The sequence below is a fragment of the Tachypleus tridentatus genome, chromosome 2 (genome assembly GCF_004210375.1).
Source record: "Tachypleus tridentatus isolate NWPU-2018 chromosome 2, ASM421037v1, whole genome shotgun sequence".
NCBI lineage: Eukaryota > Metazoa > Arthropoda > Merostomata > Xiphosura > Limulidae > Tachypleus > Tachypleus tridentatus.
In genome coordinates, this window is record NC_134826.1 from 123796453 (window position 1) to 123818000 (window position 21548).

The 21548-nt window shown below is 34.2% G+C and overlaps 1 protein-coding gene across 9 annotated transcripts in view; it reads left to right on the plus strand.

Moving 5' to 3' along the window:
- Nucleotides 1-21548, plus strand: part of LOC143245005 (ras GTPase-activating protein nGAP-like) — a 250976-nt gene that overhangs the window by 170439 nt on the left and 58989 nt on the right. The window contains exon 1 of one of the 9 annotated variants that reach the window (XM_076490730.1): nt 3261-4190. The exons of 7 other annotated variants lie outside the window; for them this stretch is intronic. In XM_076490730.1, coding sequence (XP_076346845.1) covers nt 4025-4190 — 166 coding nt within the window. In that variant the 5' untranslated portion in view covers nt 3261-4024. Of the gene's footprint in view, nt 1-3260; nt 4191-16630; nt 16850-21548 lie in introns of those variants that run through there. One more of the 9 variants, XM_076490732.1, reaches the window with a different exon arrangement.

Here is a 21548-nt window from a genome sequence, read left to right on the forward strand (position 1 = left end):
AATAATAAAAATTTTAGTATTATGACGTATTCAGTAACGCAAATTTCTTGTTCTTTTACGACTAGCCCTAATGAAGCCACAGGAGCAAAATGATGGCTGAAATATTATTTTTGTTATTATATTGGAGACAAAGGTCGTTTTTTCCCTCTAATTCTATTGCTTTTGTGTGTGTTTTTTGTGCAAGGCCACATTGTGCTATCTGCTGTGTGCTCTGTGGACAATCGCAACCCGGATTTTAGCTTTGTAAGTTCTGAAACTTACCATTGTCTTAACGGGTGACAATTACATCACTAAAACATTTAAACCCTTCCAATATGCTTTAAATCCTTTCTTAGAATTATCGTTTAAGACTAACGCACTTACTTATAAATACAACGTGAATTAGTTTTATATTTAGAGATATTTTATTAGCTGTCATCAATATAAACCCCACTCATCACACACACTATTTGCTGTTTGTTTTATTAACTACTGCACATTTTTTTTGGAAACACATTTCATTTTAAAATAGTGTCAATAACGATTAAATAAGTTTGGAGTGCAATATTATTCTGTAACTATAGTTTTCATTTTGTTTTGTTGTTTGAAAAGATGCAGCTGAATTCGTAGGATATGCTACTTCAATAATGCTCTTGTCACACTACAAATACTTCTGTGTTACATATTTAGACTAGTTACAATGTCTTGCAAAAGTATTCATACCCTACAAAGTTTCCACATTTTGTTGTCACCTGAGCTTTCAATCATGAAACTTTCACATTGGGTGTTATATTTAGAATGTACACAATCTACTTCAAATAAGAAAGCTAATAAAAACGCTTATATTATGTGAGTTAGACTTTCAAATTATATTAGAACATTCTCAACTGCATAAGTATTCCATTCCTTTGCTACGACAATCCTGTATCAATTCAGGTGCAAAATATTAGTTTGGTAGGTCACAAGATGAGTGTAACGTTCTCTGTATGTGTGTAATCAAAATGATCTAACATGGCTTCAGAGTAAATGCATCTATCTGTTAAAGCTACAACTCACAGAGTGAAAGGCAAACCAACCACGAAGAACAAGAAGCTTTCCAAACAACTCAGGGATAAGGGGATAAAGAGTCAGCGTTCATACCTCGACAATATCCAAGTCCCTACACAGAACTGGTCTGTATGGGTGAGTATCAAAAAAGGAAACCATTACTGAAAAATAATCATCTCAAATTTTGTATGGGGTTTGTGATAAAGCATGTTAATGACACTGCAGGCATGTGGCAGAAGATTTTATGGTCAGACGAAACAAAAATTGATATTTTTGGCCTTAATTCAAAACGTTACTTCTGGTGGAAGCCTAACACAGTACGCCACCCAGTCATCACCTTCTCAACTGTCAAGCATGGTGGTGGCAGCATCGTGTTATGGGAATGCTTCTGGTCATTAAGGACTGGGAAACTTGTCAAGATTGAGGAGAAGATGGATGTTGCAAAGTACAGGGAAATTTTAGAGAAAAACCTGCTTGAATCAGCCATAAACATATATGTACATGAGTGAAATTCTCAAAAAAAAAAGAAAAAAGAGTAGAGGTACTTTGCTGGATAAAATGGAACTGCTTTTGAAAACAAAAAAAAACTTATGTGTAAACATACACAGACAAATAAGTCCCGATACTAGTACCCCCTTAAAAAAATAAGTTTCGGTATTCGGTACGAGTACCGGCATAGTTTTACCCATGGTGTTAGTGAATATTAACAAAACGTAATATTTTTTTTATGTGTAACCTTTTACAAGCTAGTGAAGAATGATTACAGCTAGTCTTATAGCAAAGTAGTATTAGGCCTGTTACATTTTAAAGAATTTATGTAGTTCCTTAGGGATTTTCAAGAATCCATAGAATATGTAATTGTGAATAATGCGGTGGGTAAACAATGTTTATTGATGGCGACTGGTAATAAAGCAAAGTAGTATTAGGCCTGTTACATTTTAAAGAATTTATGTAGTTCCTTAGGGATTTTCAAGAATCCATAGAATATGTAATTGTGAATAATGCGGTGGGTAAACAATGTTTATTGATGGCGACTGGCAATAAAGCTCAGTATTTTCATTATTTCAAACATCTGTTGTTGAATGTGACTCTCAGTTAACCAGCACAAATGGACATGAAAGTCTTCCCAGAGAAAGGAACGCTATTTCGATCTTGAAACGCCTGTCGATAACATACGCATGCGTAGTATCATATATGCAACTAGCTCACGGGAGAAAACACGGTGACTAGAAAATCAATTAGAAAGAATAGATCGATAATCGTATCAAGTGTTTCAGTTGGAATGATTTATTACTTGGAATTTTAATTTAACAGTCTGTATTTTTGTTGGGTTGATTGGATTTTTAACGAAAAAACAAATATAGGCTAATTCCCTTGACTAATCAGTGTCTACAAAATCTGATCGAAATAGAGCAGTTAAAAAAGCAAAATTATTCCAGTTTCTAGTTGTAAAAAACATTGCACTAATGTGTTGATTGGATTCTAAATGGAGTAGCCGTTCTGAGATTCACATACATTTGTAACTCATATATTTATGACAGCGTCTTGATGTCTTTTCCAAAATAGTGTGGCGTACACTGGTCTGTAATCATTTTTTTAGAACGGTGAATTAGGATAATATTAGCCGATCCTTTTATAAGATGTGTTCATTGCTGTTTAACAAGGAAACATTACTAACAAAGCAATGTCATAAAACGTTAAAAAACAACACATTTTTCAACAAGAGTGTACCTTTTCCTTTTTTTCCCCTTATTGAAATACCAGGTTAAATACTTTTTGTCTCTACTTAGTGAGGTTATTATAGTTATTGTCTGTATTCGATGAACAGGGTAACTTATTTTTTGGACTCTATGCTTTCTGGACCACCGACTCACTTTCACTACTAAACAGTTTTTATTTCTTTTCACCATTTCTGATGAATGAACAGGGTAATTCATCTTTGAGCCCTGGTCTTCTTGGTTTGCCGACTCACATTAGTAACAAATAGTTTAATGCTGTAAACACACATTCTTGAGTATACTTATTAATATGTCATCACCAAAAGATCATGTGTCGATATTCAAACTTATTTGTTTTGACTTCAATGTTGACAACTTCCTGCCAAGCAAGCTGGGTGGGGGTGAACAGGAAACACGCTTCAAACTACGGACCAGCCTCGCCCTGCAAGTAAAAATCCTGGAAGGCTACGAACCACTGAATGACCGCATGGCTGAGCTCAGTTTTGCTACTGAACAGAAAATCAGTTTGTCTAAACCACCACAGTCACTGTCGTATTGATAAATCCGTCACGTGCATTATTTAAAGACTTTCCCTATTGGTCATGTGTGTCTGGAGAACTTTAGACTCAACGGAAGTCGCCGTCTCGCAGTAACATTTTTTTCAAACAAGTCCCTGTAAGCCACTGCCAAGCCGTGCATACCTTTGTTAACGTCACAAAACGTCGAGTGGAGTCGAAGACAGACGATGTTGGCTGTTAGTTTGTTGTACTTTTTGAAATCTTCAATAAGATTTGAACCCAATACATTAGTGTTCATCCTCCATTAGTGAAAATTATTGTAACGGCACATAAAGTGGATTATTTATACTGTTGATACGATTTTACCGAAAAAAAATCCCTAACCGTTTTCGTAAGTGATACATCTCGGGTGTGACCTGATTCTTGTCCTTCCCGTTAACGGTTAAAAATCGTCTACCACGATTGCATGGCCCGTCGAGACCCACGTTCGAGAAATTTCATGGTGTTAGATTACGATCAGAACTACATTTACCTAGTTTAAATCACGGAGTAGCAGCAACTTAATGCAAACAAATGTAGTAATGCTCGATCTGTATACATGTGTGTGTATGGGGGAGGTTGTATAACTGTGACCAGACAAGTAACCGTTAAATGCAAGACTTTCAGTTTTGATATTATTTTGATCACAATCGTTTACAATAAAGCTGTTGCTCAATATATTTCAAAAGAAACTGAAGGTTAGCAAAAACAAGCACTTGATTAATGCCTGCTAAACTGAGTGTGTGTGACGACAACATGACGCGTCGGATTATCCGTAGCTCTGTAGGAAGGACAAGATCCAAGAAGAAAGTCAGCAGAGCCATTACTTACTGTATTGCTCCCAGCAGCGGGGACGTTTCCTGGGACGAATATGCTGATGGTAGCAGTGGTATGAAATTACTTTTCTTCTAATGAAATATACTGAATGATTCAGACCGGGCGAGGGTTTCCTGTTTCAGTTCTATTCCCCCATCATGAATTAAAAGGAGTGAAAAATATTGTATTGTTCAAATATTACGACTCAATTTTTTTAATTTTAATTTGTCATTGTGATAATTTAATACCAATTAGACGATTTTCCTTAAAATGTTGATTAGAGAAGTAGCTTGCCCTTATCACTTTCATCAGTGCTACTTGAAAGTGTTCATCATGACCAAAGTTGTTTTGCCTGAGTTCATAAAGTATCAGTTACTCGTGTATATATATATATATATAAACAATACATTTTATGATTTATAAACCATGACAATAATAATATATGATACTAATTCCAAACATTAGGTAAGTGAAACTGTGTTATATTAAATTAGTTTCCTATTGTTTTATATTTGTCTTTTAAGCAAGCAGACAACACTTTTATCGAAAGTTATGAAGTGTTAAAACGTAGTACGGTTATACATATATATATATATATATATCTTTTTTCTTTTTTGCAAACAAAGGTGAGTGTAAAACAATATGAATACTACTTTAATTATACCCTATTTAGGCACTATTTCTTTTATGTCTAAGGTGAAAATTAATAAATTTGTCGAACAGCTATATCCACAAGTTCAATTAAAATGTATTCTGCAAACAGAGTCGAGATTAAACAAGCTTTTCAACTCTATAAAGATACACAACATCCAATGAACACCTCAGCATTAGTATGAATATGTGTTCATGTGCACGAGGTGCAACCTGGGATTTATTAGATCAATTACTAGAAGGCTCAGCAGTCGAATGAATGAAAACTGTGACGCTAACACAATAGTAGTACTGCACACCAATTTATAAGCAAACGCGATTTTCTCCCCATCTCTTGTTTTTTATGCATCATTCTCTGTTTTTGGAAATACGACGACATTATAATGCTAGAATCTCTTACCAGCTACAAAAAACAGCTCTTACGCAGTCTAGTAGATAACGGGCCAGGTTCGTGCCCTGTTACCGCAAAAAATAAAAAGTAAACATTAATAATAAAATTACTTTTGTGTTATAGATACATCATAAGAGTGACAGTCAAACTGCAGTAGTCGTTTTGAGAAACTCACGTGTTAACGGCGTGTGGTATTTACATGTTACCTTCCATCTGGTCTATCACTTCAAAATTAGGGATGATTAGAACAGATAGCCATCGAGTAGATTGGCGCGAAAATCAACAAACAACAGCCAGATCTTAATGAAAAGACAATCGCTTCCAGTATTTGTTTAATTGTGAAAAGTTTTTAGTTTTTGGTTTTGAATTTCGCGCAAAGCTACACAAGGACTATCTGCACTAGCCGTCCCTAATTTATCAGTGTAGGACTAGATGGAAGGCAGCTAGCTGGTCATCACCCCATCACCAACTCTTGAGCTACTCTTTTACCAACGAATAGTGGGATTGACCGTCACTTTATAACGCTTCCACGGCTGAAAGGGTGAGCATGTTTGGTGCGATGGGGATTCGAACCTGCGATCCTCAGATTACAAGTCGAACGCCTTAACCAACCTGGCTATGCTGGGCGATTGTGAATAGAGGTAAAATTTCAAAAACCAAAAAGTATAGGTTCTCAGGTGAGTGAGTTAGATCTGTTTATGAACAAAAAAACTACGTATAAACAAAAACAAGTGGCAATTTGAGTATTAGTAAATATATACTTTCAGATGGAACAATGGAACGCACGTGCATCCGAAAAAGCAACTCAAATAAGTCGCGGTACTAGTACCGTACGCCTTCAAAAATACGTTCTGGTACTCAATACGAATGAGTACCGGCCTGAATTGCGCCACGATTTAAAAATGTAAAGAAAAGAACAGAACATGAACTTCAAACATCAATTAAGAATCGCCATGTAGGTGGTAAGTGCTTTGTTTATGGGCAGGGGCTAAAAATTACGGCCGGTTGTACCTGAACATTAGATGCCTCTTGACTGATTGTTTAACCCAAGTATTAAAAAAATAAACAAACGCCGAATTTTGAAGAAGGACTTATAAACCTATTATAGTTTAACTTGTGAATCAATTATGCTGTTTTTTTCCGAGGGGGATACTAAATATAGTGTTATATTTACCTAACAAACGAGTGACTTGTGAACATGATTATAATGAATGGTATTTCGTCTATCCACATGTCTTCATGGGATATCTATAAACTCATCTGTGGTAAGTGCAATGGCATTTACATTGCAAAATAATTATGACAAGTGTATATATATATATATATGAGAAGTAAATGTTTATTTAGAACAAAAAATAATAAAATTTACATTCGAAATTTTACACCTTTCAGTTATTGCTTACGTAGGGATGAATACCAAACATACAAAACATTAAATGTAATTATTGTTGTATTGTTTCAAGCAGTGAAAACAAGATGAATCTTTTCTTTAACAGTTTAACATCATCACGGTATCAAGCAATTTATACAGCATCAGAAGATTTTATGTATAACGTACGAAAGTAGAAAAGAGCGTTCATTAATAAATGTACCTCTTATATATATACACACCGCATGACTTAAAAAGTATGCAATATTTAGAAATATTTATTTATATATTATAGATATCAATGCTATCATGTCTTTACCGCTTCTTCTGTTATCTTTCACACACCCTTTTTTTTTAAATTTATATATTTCTCAGAGGTGTGCATCAGAAATTTTCCTCTTACGAGTGCGGAAGAACAACTGCACTCAGAGACGTGAGAACCGTTTAATTCAACAGACATTACTTATAAACCATGAATTGTACTCGTAAACGAAACTAACGTTATATGGGACGAAACTGACTGAACGTAATTCTTCTGAACTTTCACCCGAGTAGTGCGACTTGTGTAGAAGCGAGCCAAGTAGAGTGAGATTAAAACTGATTTATTTTTTTGGATATTGATCTCTTTTATTTTTCTTGGTTTTATTCCCTAAGCCCAGTAGTACCACTGTAAAACAAAATCGCGTACAGAGATTACATCGCTAAACTATTTAGCTAAGTGTGTAGCAGGCACGTATGAGACTAGAAAGCTCAATTTACTCTTCTGTCGATGGTAAACTGACAAGTATATGAAGTAAATAAAAAAATATTACCACGAAGAAGTGTTTTCTAATGTTTAAAAGTGTTTTTCTTTCTAGGAAAGTTCTTTCAGTAATTTCTTTGTACTATACTGAGTGTACACTGATGTTGCACAGAATTTAGATTTCTTCATGTGATAAGGAAAAGTCAGGTATGTACTGGATTAACAGCTAAGCTGGTCATAAGAGTTTGACGTGATTTCTTGCTTTTCTACTTTCATATAAGTCCCAATATTGTCAAGTGCTCTTGCAAGACAAACGTTATTTTATCTCATGATATTTTCATAAAATGGTAGACTCCAATTATTTGTCCAGTCTTTTCTTCTTCTATATTAGATATTTTAGATATTTTTAACAGTTAATTAGTACACAAGAATACCTGTTTTGCAAGTATGTAAACTTAAAAAAGGAAAAACATAGTTCAATTACATAGGTTTTAAACATAAGTTGGTTAGCGGGTATTATGATATCGCGACTATTAAGAATCCCTTGGAGTATTCATATGAACCAAATGTTTTTCATTTGATTCCAGCCATCTAACACGTCCAGTTCTTACCGTTTATCTTTCTGTGATATACATTACATAAATCAAGGATTGCTCCAAAGTCCAATGCATATGAGTCGCCTTTTCCTTTTGTTTTTATACATTTTAACTTCGGATTTTAATAGTTTGTAATCATTTGTAGAAAATAACACTTTTAATATATTTCCACTTGAGCTTAAAGCAGCCATACATGATATTTTTCGCTTTATCTTAAAATTCGTAAGAACTAAATTTGATATTCAAATACTAAAAGAAGTAACTGTACCTGACCCGATTTAAAATGATGCCTTTTCCTTATATTAGCACGTTTTATGTGTTAGCAAATGAAAACACCTAATGTAAATAATTGTTTTATGTTTTTTTACAATTTAATTAATGGAAACTCTTTAAGATGCTCCTAAAATGCTTAAAGGAAAGAGAGAATTAGAAGCATGAGATTAAATATTGACTCTTCCTTCATCACTTGTTTCAATGGCTCGAGTCCCCCAGTGGTATATCTGCAGACTTATACCGCTAAAAACCGGGTTTCGATAACCGTGTTGGCACTTGAACAGATAGCCTAATGTGTAGCTTTGCGCTTAATTACAAACAAATAAACAACGAAATAAACCATTACATCAAGTCAGTAAGAATATTTTCTGAAACCTGTACACTGGTTGCTCTGCACTCTATATATTTGCGTGTTAAAAATTTGTAAATGTAAAGTTATTGAAAAAAACATTTATATAGCTATGATGCTTCTTTCGATACATGGTATTTATTATGTAGTAATTTAAAATTATGCCAAAGTGAAATAATAAACTTCTGAATAAAAAACTCCACTCTTTCTCAAATGTTTAAAATACGTATTATCTTAATATTGGCAAAACTCGCTTATCTGAAAGTACCGGAAAATTAATCCATAGTTACGTATTTTCTGGACTTTTTGCTAACCAAACTGAGGAAAATTATATTTATTATGAAGAGATACGACCCTCAAACCACCGAAGCGACAAAAGGAAGTCCGTTGCACTGTTGTATACTATCACGTAGCTGCAAGAACATAATGACCATTAAGCTAGCTTCCTTTTAACGTGTTTGTCTGACAGGAGGTTGTGCCTGATATTGTAATTGTGATGGTCGAATCAAACACGCTGCTTATTCTCAATTACCGTGTAATCAAGAAGATCAAGTTCGACATTGTGAGCTACCGATTCGATGGCCATTTCTATACGAATTCAGGAACATGTGGTTATGATTCAACATCCGTCACGATGATCGAATACTAACCAAAAACAAATGAAGCAGTTTAAAAAAAAAACACAGTTTTTACAGGTTATACCAGACAATACTTGTGACGTAGGACGATTTTATATCAGAGAGACTAAAGCAAGAAATACACTTTAAGAAAGTTTGCTGAACAGCGTCGGAGTTAGCGAACCATTTTGTAGAGAACAAAGGATAACGAGTTGTAGTCTTGAGAAAGTGGCCTATTCAGCAATAGTTTACATCTTATGAAATGTAAATCAGTGAACAGTTATTGACTGGTTATGCAAGCAGCAAATGATCTGTAAGCCAAAATCACTAGTCAGCAAACATTTCATTCTACGCCTTCTCTCTTCTGTTTTCAGTTGTTGTTGTTTTTTTTAATCTGACTAATTAGTGCAGTTACATAGTATATCTTGCCAACATTCCCAGGTAAATTTTAAAGTATAACATTTCGTTGAAGAATTTGATCTAATCTTAAGAATCAATAATAAATAACAAGATCTAGAAAACGTAACAGCCCATTATCATTTGATTGTACCAATAAATGTATAAATTGCGCACCAACTTTACTTCAGCCCAAAATTTGCCTAGAATACTTGCTAGAGTTCCAACATTGTAAATTGGCACATTAGGTAAATTGTAAATGAATCTGAGTATTTTCGCTGTGCTGCAAAGACATTACCGTCTGCAAGGTTTTGCTAGTTATACGTTGATGTTATTTGTTGTCCAGCTTTCAAGGATACGTTGGAAAATGTTCCATACTACATAATGCGCTTTCAGCCAATTATGACAAAAACTTCACGCTAGGAATGTTCTTCTTACTGGAGAAACTTGTACTGGGCTAATCAAAAATGAAGTGTTTGAAGTTATAATTGGTGTTATTCAGATATTTCGTCATACATTTTTACACTGACAAAATAAAGACTAAACAAATATCGTCAGTGCTGATGAGTTGGTGAACACAACTTTCGTCTGAGTTATTCGTTTGTAAAGAATTCGCTTCGACCACAGAATCTTGTCAACTGGTTTATAACTTCATTACACTGAAACAAACTCAGTCAGATGTAAGTTTTCTAGACTTGTAATGGCAAAATCTAGGGTTCGATTCCTCGAATTGTACATATTGCAGAAAGACAATTATTGAACAGTATTCCGATAAAACAGATAACAACATTGACACAAAATGTGGCATTATTAGGAATTGAAAAAGCTTAAGCCTTTTATATCTGGGTAACACCTTGCATAAAATTAGTTCTTAAAATAAAAAGGATGAATTTAATTTGTGTAATAACCAGTATATTTTGGTTCATGAAAGGTTTTTCTTATTTCTTCTTTTTGTGCAAAGCTATACGAAGACTATCTGCTCATGGTCGCCTAATTTTGGACTGACTGACTAGGTGAAGGCAGCAAGTCACCAGCACACCCGCTGCCAAGTACTGTACTATTTTTGTCTGATCGAACAGTAGGATTTGGCCACCACTTCACAAAGGAGGGAACGCTTTATTATATAACGTGTCGCAAACCTGGAATCATATACTCTTAAAATGCTAACTTTGGGACACGCCCGGCCCCATTAAATGCATCAGACGACTATTATTCATGCGTGTGTGGGTAGGGGATTTTGTGTGGTGATAAATAACATGAAAGATGGTGGTAACTTGTATAGATCATGGAACTCAAGAAGTCAGTAATGTTTTGGTTTTGTTGAATAAAATCCTAACATTACACTCGAAGATATAAATCAAAGTAGCTTAACAAACTCGTAGTTCAAAGTTTGTTTTACTTTAGTGGTTAGAGTTGATCCATAAAGAAACAATTACGAAAATGGAGTAATGTTATAAAATACATATATAACATGCATAAATATACTTAATAAAATATTGAGTTTTCACCTTGGTTCAAGGTTGGTAAAACTAGGACAGATCAGAGTACGAGTCCTGCTAGGTTCTCCATATGATGTATCGTCTGAAGTTACGCAAGAATGGAGAAAAGGGGTTGTTTCCCGCGGGGATGGTGTAGAGGTTAATAAATATACCACTTCAACATGCTTATTTCAATAGTCTTGTCGTTCATCGACACTTCCCTGTTCAAGTGACCTTGGTACCGATTTTTAAACTCAGTAGTAAATCTTAATTACTATACTATGCCCCTACACAGCTTCGTCTGCATTAATTTCACAAACTGACTAGAAATTTAGCACCTAATTTCACATTCATATAGGACTCCAAGTTTGAAAATAAAGTTAAGAGATGCGTTGCACTTCAAGATGTACCGTGGAATGTATAGATATATGAAATAGAATGATCAACAGCTGGGTTGTCATTGTGTCTAGAGAACACAGGATGTTGGCTGAACAAGAACCGTTTTCATTGTGTATAAAAACATAAGACAATAGTTGAAGAACAGCTGTTTTTATTATGTATAGAGAACTTCAAACATAGGAGAAATAAAACTTTTAATTGTTCTTAGAGTACATAAGATAGGGGAGGAATAACATTTTTGTGTTTTCATTGTTTTCAGAAAACACGGGATACAGGAGGGGAACAGGAGTTTTTATTATTCATAGAGAACACAGGAGATTTGAAGAATAACAACTGTTCTTTCATTTTTAATTAATATTTCCCAATATTACTTGAATAATTTTTGCTTCTGTTACTCGAGGCTGTACACTTACAAAGTTGTGAGATTCGATAAATATTATCTGTGAAAGGTTTACACATTATATTCCACATTTGAATAGAAGTACATCCACAAATGGCTCCATAACCTATAAAGAGATATTATGGACATGTATTTGCTGTCGTAAAATTAACGAACGTTGCTGGTCTGTACTATGTAGATGACTAAACGATTTTTTTTAACCAAATGGCTATTATTATCTTGAATAACATGATCCGTAAATTTTTAGGTTTATAAAATATATATCAACACAAGTTCAGTATCTGACTGTCGTAAAGGACATCTGTACGTTATCCATGACTGTATAGTCGGTTCCCTTCAAGTACTAAAGTAAAATTCGATAAATTTAAAATTTAGATTTATGCCATCTAAGTTTTTTTTTGTCCAAAGACGAGCTAATCTCTACTATTTAAACTGTAGTGTAAACGCATTGAAAGTTTTACAATTTCTTGGTTATTATTATTATTTTTCGTATGTGTTTGTGTTAAGAGGGTTAAATTATAAAACATTCCTTGCTGCAATAATTCTTTTTAATTTTATTACCACTCTTTCTATACTTATTTGTGATTCATATCAGTCTTGCCCAGTCGTTAGTAACAATACGCGGTCGTAAGGTGTAAACGTTTTTCTTGTTAGATCTCCACACACACACACGTGTTTATATGTAGTCTCACCTAAAGATTTTAACACATCACAGAATTAAGCTTTAACACTACAGACATCGAGTGAGCTTATATATTGTAGTTATCAAGTGACAACCACCTTATAGTACTACATACATATACAACGTTTTAGAATAGGCCGAAATTCTTTGTAACTAGGGAGAGACATGTAAATCTAAAGTTTTGTATTTAGAGTTAATAATTAAAAAGCACAACTCGCTTCAAAAGTTTACGTAGAGAAAGGGAGTCTCGAGGACTTACCAGAAAAGAAACATGAGTAGATAATTTTAAATATTTCTATATGAAACCATTTGTAATAAAGAGAAAGAACTGTCTAGGAAATAAAGGCGACTATACTTTTTTCATATGTCTGCCGGCTGTCGCCGAGTGTGAGATAGTTGAAGAAAACACAATAGCTTGCTGATCAAGGCGATACAGTGACTTTCTGATTCATTCCGTAGTTTCACTGCAGTGTGTGTGTATGGGTATATATTTATAAAGGAACAGTTTAATATGAACGCAAGTGGTTCATCTGTTCACCGTCACAAAGATAAATGCGATTGGTATCAAGTTCTCTTCTACGGATTTGTGAAGATTGGATTTCTCAAGTTCAGAGAAGTGAAAATGTAACAAGGCGGAAGCTGTCAATATAAACTTTCAACCAACTTTTACTAAGCCTTCAGAGTTTTTATAGCAAATCATATAAAAACCTGGAAGAATTTCGAGACTTCAGCCTGAGAAACGCAAGGCTGTTTTTATCGATTTTTACCAAATAATAAAACAGATATTAAAATAAATCACCAAACATGTTTGCCCTTTCAATCGTGGGAGCGCTATAATGTGACGGTCAATCCCACTATTCCTTGGTAAAAGAGTAGCCCAAGAGTTGACGGTATGTGGTGATGACTAGGTGCCTTCCCTCTAGTCTTACACTACTAACTTAGGGACGGCTAGCGCAGGTAGCCCTCGTGTAGCTTTGCGCGAAATTAAAAAACAAACAAAACAATTAAAGAAATCGCTAAGAGAGAATGATTTCAAAAGTTATCTTACTTCATAAAAATGTACTATCGTTCAAATACAACAGTGGCAAAAACTTATATGACACTAACTTGTATTTAATTCCGTTACATATGTCAAAAGGACTATAAAGTAATCACCTATATGCACCTTCTGTACTTCCCACGAAGTTTGGTTGTTGTTCAGCGCAAAACATCGCAATGGGCTGTTTGTACTTTGCCCACCAGGGGTATATAAACCCGATTTTTATCATTGTAATCCTGCAGATATAGGTTTAATGATACAATTAGTAAAGCAACTGTAATGTAAAGATGTTGTTGGAGACTGTATAAGTTTGTTACACGCCGCTAGGTCATCGAAAAGTTCTACTGAAGTTTCGTTCAATTTGGCACAAAGCTACCAGTATGCTATCTGCGGTTTGTCTACCACGAGGAATCGAACTCAGGAAACTAAAGACTACTTATCACACCCTAAAGTACGAACAAAAAATTAATATTAGTATTAATACCCAGCATTTGCTGTTTTCGCGACCAGGTTAGTTCCACATACACATTAAATACAATTGATATTCCACAATTGATATAGGGGCTCTGCGGATGTCACACTGAACATGAAAGTATCCCATCTGCTTCATTTATATTAAAACAGTTTTAGTAACTTCACTATATGCTTGGAGTCATTATCCTGCTAGAAAATTTGTCTGATCAAATAAAACCCAGATGGAATGGCGTAGTGAATGAGTATTTTCTTATATCAGGTAAAGTCCATGATCCCATCATTACGTTAGAGAGCATCAACTCTAGTTGTAATTAAACCCTTTTCTACTTGGATGCTTAACAGAAGTCTACAGACACATTTCCTTTAACCTTTCGTCAATCTAACGACGAACACAATGGCGTCTGTTATTTCCCAAAATTTCAAACATCAATTCATCAGGCCAAAGTACACTTTCCGACAAATAAATTGTCCATTATTTTGTATTTTTGCAAACTTAAATACCTTCTGTTGTTGCAGCGCAGATAGTCCTTGCGTAGCTTTGCGTGAAATAAAACAACAACAACAAACAAACAATCTGTTGTTGTCTTTCCAGAACAGAGACTATCTTGCCAAAACGCACTGTTTCTTGGATCAGTAATCCGTATTAAAAGGTAGAAAAGGTATGCTATAGTCATAAACTAAAGAAATATTTATATATTTTGCATGTGGTGACATTAACGATAAAGACAACAACGTTTTTGATTCTTTTATAATAGAAACTTAATAAATCTATGGAATGCTATTTGGTGTTATACGTCAGTGTACTAACCACACTATTTTCAGAAACATAAAAGTCCACTTCTGATACTCTTTTGTCTTATTTTTTATAATTATTTGAAACTGCACACTAGATTTTAGAAGTAATCAAATAAATAAAGGTTTTAGGTAGGTATTACTAAAATATATATATATAATGTCTCAAAGAGTTACTTTAACGTTATGAATTTCCTGGTTTATCTATACCAACTCTAAACAAATGCATAAGATATTTTGATTGCACATTTTCCTGTCTATAAAATCAGTTTCACTCTTGGTAAGCATATTTCATTCCTACCCGTACTAACAGAACAGTCCCCCGCTGGTACAGTAGTAAGTCTACGGATTTACAACGCCAAAATCAGCGCTTCGATTCCTCTCGGTGGACTCAACAGATAGCCCGATGTGGCTTTACTACAAAAAAAACAAAAAAAAAAAAACATAACATTATCAGTTGTATATGATTTTAGTTTAAAATACGAGACACAATAGTTAATAATTTTTGTAATACACCTTATCAAATATATGTATGTATTTGTTATTTAGCTTTAATTTAGTGGTTGTGTATTTGTTATGTGTTTTTCTTATCGCAAAGCCACATCGGGCTATCTGCTGAGTCTACCGACAGGAATCAAACCACTGGTTTTATGGTTGTAAATCCGTAGACCTACCACTGTACCAGCGGGGGATTTTAGAGGTTGAGACAAAATAGTGCTGATTAAAACCCCTATAAACACTTAAAATAATTAGATATTTTTATACTTTCATAAATATATTGTTTCCTTAACATAAACTAGTATTTGGAAACTCTGTTTCGTATTATTCTAGACTCTTAGCAATGATATTCAGACATTTCACATACAAGGGTCGATCCAACTGAGTGAGAAATATTATGACATATGAATTACTGCAGGAACTTCTCACACAACTTTCTATAAACTTGTTTTTATACTATACTACGTACTTATTTATAAATTAATTTAGTTTAAGACATCAGCAGTAAGTCAGAATGACAAGAAAGCTTCTTTGTGGCACATTTACTGAACTAATATTCTTTCATATGTAGTGTGATGATTGGACGTAATCAACAAAAACTGTGAGAACTTCTTTCATGATAGGTTTTTAGGTTTATTTTAAGACTTGGAAGGCTCAGGAGCAATGTTGATTTCTTTCTCTTAGACAGTTGTTTTTCTGCTTAAATGTGTGTTTTTCTTATAGCAAAGCCACATCGTTATCTAGCGTTGGTTAAAGAGTAGCCCAAGAGTTGTCGGTGGGTGGTGACTAGCTGCCTTCCCTCTAGTCTTACACTGCTATATGGCGGACGGCAGATAGCCCTCGTGTAGCTTTGAGTGAAATTTAGAAATAACCAACTAATGTTTCGTTTATTCTAAAATTATACGTTTTGTAATACGAAACTGCTGCAATTCTACCTTTTAATAAATATTATTTTGTTAAAATGAGCTTTTTAAATTTAAGGCTATCTAATCTATTAGTATTTCATATTTTACAATAATCCAAAACATATATTTTCCTGCCATGTTTCTACAAATGATACTTTATGTGTTGCTTCGATGATGATAGACATTTTAGATCTATAAACAGATAGCTATGAGGCTGATCGCATAGTCTTTGGTAATCATTTTACGGGCGAGAAGGTAAAATTAAAAAAATTAGAAACATGTCATACCACATAAATCCTTCTCCAAAATTTTTTTCTTCATTCTTACTTTCTTATGTACGCTATTTAAATATTGTTAATTTTTTAATATTTTCTTTTGTTAACGTTACTAAAAATACCGATAGATGGTGCTTATTTTTATGATGTTCAACGCTTGTGTGCCGAAACGCGCCTGCGGCAGATGGCGTTTAGTTAACGTATTGAGTAGAGAATATAACTGCAAACAGCTCCAGTCGTGATGGGACGGTAGACAAACCAGAACTCGTAGTTTAATCAGTGGCGCCATAAAATTTAGTTTGAACATTTGCGTCCTTATGCTATATAGTTAGAGGTTACTTGTCTTTAAGTTATATTGTGTGAAGGCCAGCGGTCAAACCTTTATCACTTCAGTACGCTGCTCGAGGTAAGATTCTGATAGCCGTCCCTTGTTAACTCTCATTCTGTTTTTTAGTAATCATAAGTACTGATACTGATCGCAGAGTAAAGGTCAAAGTTAAGTAGTCCAATCACAGCTCTATTACAAAAACATATGACTTCAGCATGGATGATTGATTAGTTTATTGATAACAAAAAGTGTCAACATACGTGTTTGTGTCATAGTAACCAGTATAATTAACTCTGTTATATAACGCCACCTAGCGTTCCTCTTAATATCTCGAAGCTCTGCAAAACTATAATCTTAGAATATATTGTAAATTATGTGCACGTATTAAAGTATGGTATATATACCTCTATTTATGTGAAAATTTGTAGGATTAAGTAAGAACATTATTGTACAGCTTTTGTTCGCTTTATTTGAGCTTATGTTCATGAAATGTACGTAACGAACCAGATACTAGGAATTCCTATTTCAAAAACTGAAAAATATTGAAACTGCTATTAAAATCAAACAGCTATACTTCACGAAACTGTGTAATTATTCGCGCCAAAGATTGACAAACGATTCCATGAAAAATAGGACAAAATGTTATGACTCGAATTATGTATGAATTTGAATTTTTATATAGGAATATTAACTGCTTTGTTTCAAATGCATTTTATTAAATGCATAATATGTATAGCTTAATTACAAGTAGTATATCATCATAGTAAAGAAGTAAACTTCTTGCTAGCTAGCTTTTTCTACAGATATGATTCTAATTATTATAGCTTTTAGCTTTATGACATTACATACACGTAATTAAACCGGTATATTAAGTTAGCTATGCTGCTTACCGGATAAGTATTTAGTTATCACCGATCTAGGTAACCTGCATTGATTAGAAGTTATTGACAAATGCTTTTCTTTTTTAAGAGTTCTGTCTTATGAGAGATAAATTCTTGAAGAACTTAAAGTCCTTCATAAAACAAAATGACGACCCCGGCTTCAGCATTCTTGAGATTTAGAAAAAATAACAAGCAACTTTGAACATTAACAACCGCTTGACCCATTCGCTTTAATTCTTGCTTCTATTGCACCAGATATTCATTAAAGGAATGACACTTAAGAATGTGCTTCTACAAATCTTGAAAAAAGCTCAGTTCTTACATCTTATTCCTTACAAGTGTTTTTGGTACGTATATAGCATAATGCACTATATATATATATATATATATATGGGGGGGGGTCGTGGGTCTTAAGAGCCAACGTAGGAAAACGATAGATTTGCAGGCCTGGAGAGATTGAAATAAATCAGACTTTAACCCTAACCTTGACTCAAATTACGACGTGATTGACAGATTTTAATTCTATGGCCTCTCTCTTTCTTCTTTTTTTTTTTTCTTTGTTTATTTCAAAAGTCTCAAACGACAAGTCTGTAAAATGTCTTTCTAACAAAAAACTGTCTTTTAAGAACTGGCAGATAGCCAGGATCCCGAACTTATTTTAATTACACTCTCTACCAAAACGTTTGTTGTTTCTGATGAGTAATTGTTATAGAAATTCATACTTTCACAGTACAGTAATGGTATTTTCCCCTTAATTTTGAAGGGTTAATTCCGTGATTTAAGTTTTGAGTTTTTAATTAAAGGACATGTTTCTATGCATGGTTCAAGTTCACAAGGTACTCGTGGTTTCACTCAGTATAGTAATACATTTTTTCGTGTTTATAATTTAACTCGGTTTAAGTTTCCCATAATTCTGTGTTTTTTGTTATAACAGTAATCCGACATTGTACTCTGTGTGTGTGTGTATGTGCGTGCGTATGTAGAGAGCATTAAATAGAATAAAAACATTGGAAAGACCGAGTAACTGCTTTGGATATGTATTTATTATCTCTAATGATAAAATCAGAAGTTCAAATAAAAAAAAGAGTAGATTCCACTCAATATTCACTGATGGGGAGTTTTTAAATTTCTTGTCAAATTGTTTTAGAGATAAACCGACGCACCAAGACATCTTTTGTGCTTCAAAACAAATTATGTAGCGTTGCTTGTAGATTTTAAGCGTGTGTAGCATATATTTGAAGAAGGGCATTTGTAGGATATTTCCAGTATAAAAAACAACAAACAAAACTGAAACCTTCCTTCCTTGCTAGTTTGTCTAAATCTCTATCTACTAATTAATATGATCACTAACTAACTATAAGAGGCTTAATCTCTTTATTACTGTTGGGAACACATACTTTTACGCTTTTATTTGTTATTTTTTCATGGGTAATGCTCAATAATATACGTTGTCGCTTAGCAACAAAAGTACCACCTGATCGTTTTTAGGCCAGCTTTGATGTTTATGTTGAATGCTCAATATTCAGTTTGATTTGTCAGAAAGCTTTTGTTTTATTCCTTATATTTTTGATAACTTCAATGATATAACAGGAAAATAGTTTAATTTAGAAGTTTTATGGCATTGAATTGTAACCAAAAATGAAATACATTTAACCATGTACTGTTTCAGCTAAGCTTTATTTTACGTTACGTTTAAGGCACAGCATGGCTAGGTGGTTAAGGCAATCGACTCGTAATCCGAGGGTCGCGGCTTCGAAACCCCGTCATACCAAACATGCTCGCCCTTTCAGCTGTGGGGGCGTTATAATGTGATGGTCAATCCCACTGTTCGTTGGTAAAAAGAGTAGCCCAAGACTTGGCGGTGAGTGGTGATGACTAACTGCCTTCCCTCTAGTCTTACACTGCTAAATCAGGGATGGCTAGCACAGATAGCCCTCGTGTAGTTTTGCACGAAATTAAAAAACAAACAAACATTACGGTTATGTATTAGGTCATTGTGTGTCTTAATTCTCACAGTGTGTATATGTTTTATTATGTATTTCGAGAAAAGACGTGTGTTTGTGTTTTTTTTTTATAGCAAAGCCACATCAAGCTATCCGTTGAGTTCACCGAGGGGAATCGAATCCCTGATTTTAGCATCGCAAATCTGTAGACTTACCGCCGTACCAGCGGGAGCCGTGTATTAGGTCTAAAGCTTAAATTAGACTACAAATAGGCCTGTTATTACTAACATTATAAAGTCAGTGTTTTTAAGTGGTGGATAGATGTTAGTTAATAAATATTATTTTGGTATTTTAACACATTTATTATCCACTTGGCCTTAAAACGTAAAGAAAAATAAACGTTTATTATTACCAAATATATTTTATCTTTTGTGTGGTCAAAAGAGTTAAAAGTCTGTGCTGAAAAGTTCGCACTATGTTTTCTAATTCCTGTAGTATAATATAATGAAAAAGCTCAAGAATGCTATTTAGGTGTCTTTCAAACTGCATACGATGACGTTATCTGCATAGTTTTTGCTAAATATATGTTGATTAGAGAAATACTTCGCGACTGATGAAATGGTCAAGAGTAGTTTTAGTTGGGTTCTAGAATTTTCTTTAATCATTCAAAAATGGATTCCTGTCATTTTACATGGGCTTTTCCACTAATCAATCATAATTTACAAAATACATGGTTTTTTAGTAGTAAGTAGACAAAACTAAGAATAAGAGTGCCATTTTTACTCACAAAAATTTGTATATATATATACAAGTTCCAAATCATTTTATGTCGGTCACTTGAATGATCGCCCCCAGTGACTCAGCGGTATGTTTGCGGACTTACAGCGCTAAAATCCGGGTTTCGATACCCGTGGTGGGCAGAACACAGATAGCCCATTGTGTAGCTTTGTGCTTTATTTAAAAAAATGAATGATCACCCTGTGTTTATTACAAGCGTAATTGCAAATTGATGTTTATTAGAAAGATTTAAAACATCCGATGCTAATAAGTTTTTAATAGTGGAGAGGACTGGTTTGACATTTTAAATCTTAAGCAGTAGGAGCGGTTGAGGAGCCGGGATTTGAAATAGGTAGGGAAAAGATAGTAGTGGCTCGAGGCGCTGGAAATATGTTAGCACTACAACACAAAGGGCTTCTAACCGACACACATTCCATTTTGACGACAGAAGGTCACGTAAGTTTCTTTTCGAGCGCACGGGCCGTTGGGTGTGAGCACGTGGGAGAGAGTGAGGTACATGGAAGAAGTTGGTCACACTGTAGGTGGGGTGAAACGGAGGGAACTAAGCGGCAGTTTTTCAATGTTGATGCACATTGAGAATCCGGGTTCTTAAATGTTGTGGTGTATACTACGAAATTACGCAATTCTGTATCAAGTACCGCTCGACTCGCCCACCCTTTACTCAGATTATGATTTGAGGAGGTAATTTTTAAAGTATAATAACGAAGGAAAATTATATTTTTTGACCAAGCAAGAAATTCTAACTGCACGAAGTTAATTTTGTTCAACAATAAATGAATTGCAAGGAAAAGCATAACTGAAAAACACCAAAGAAATGGGCCAAAATAATTTAAAATATTACTCAAGCATCAAAAGTTTGTTAGTTATATACCTTTACAGTGTATTTTGAAAATCAGAATGGAATTTCCCAGTTATTAGTATTAGGATGTAAACGAGATCTGTTCCTGGTGTATTTGTATGAGTAAACGAATAAAAAGGTCACAGTTATACAACCATGACCGTACATTTTACCATTATTACTCTTGTTATATACTCATAATAACTTTTCGTAAGTTGATGTAGTTCATGGAAATTGTTTATATAAATAGCGCTTAAATCACTGCTATCAGGTCATCCATCAAGTAATGTCCAATTTTGTGTTCAGAAAAAGAGAAA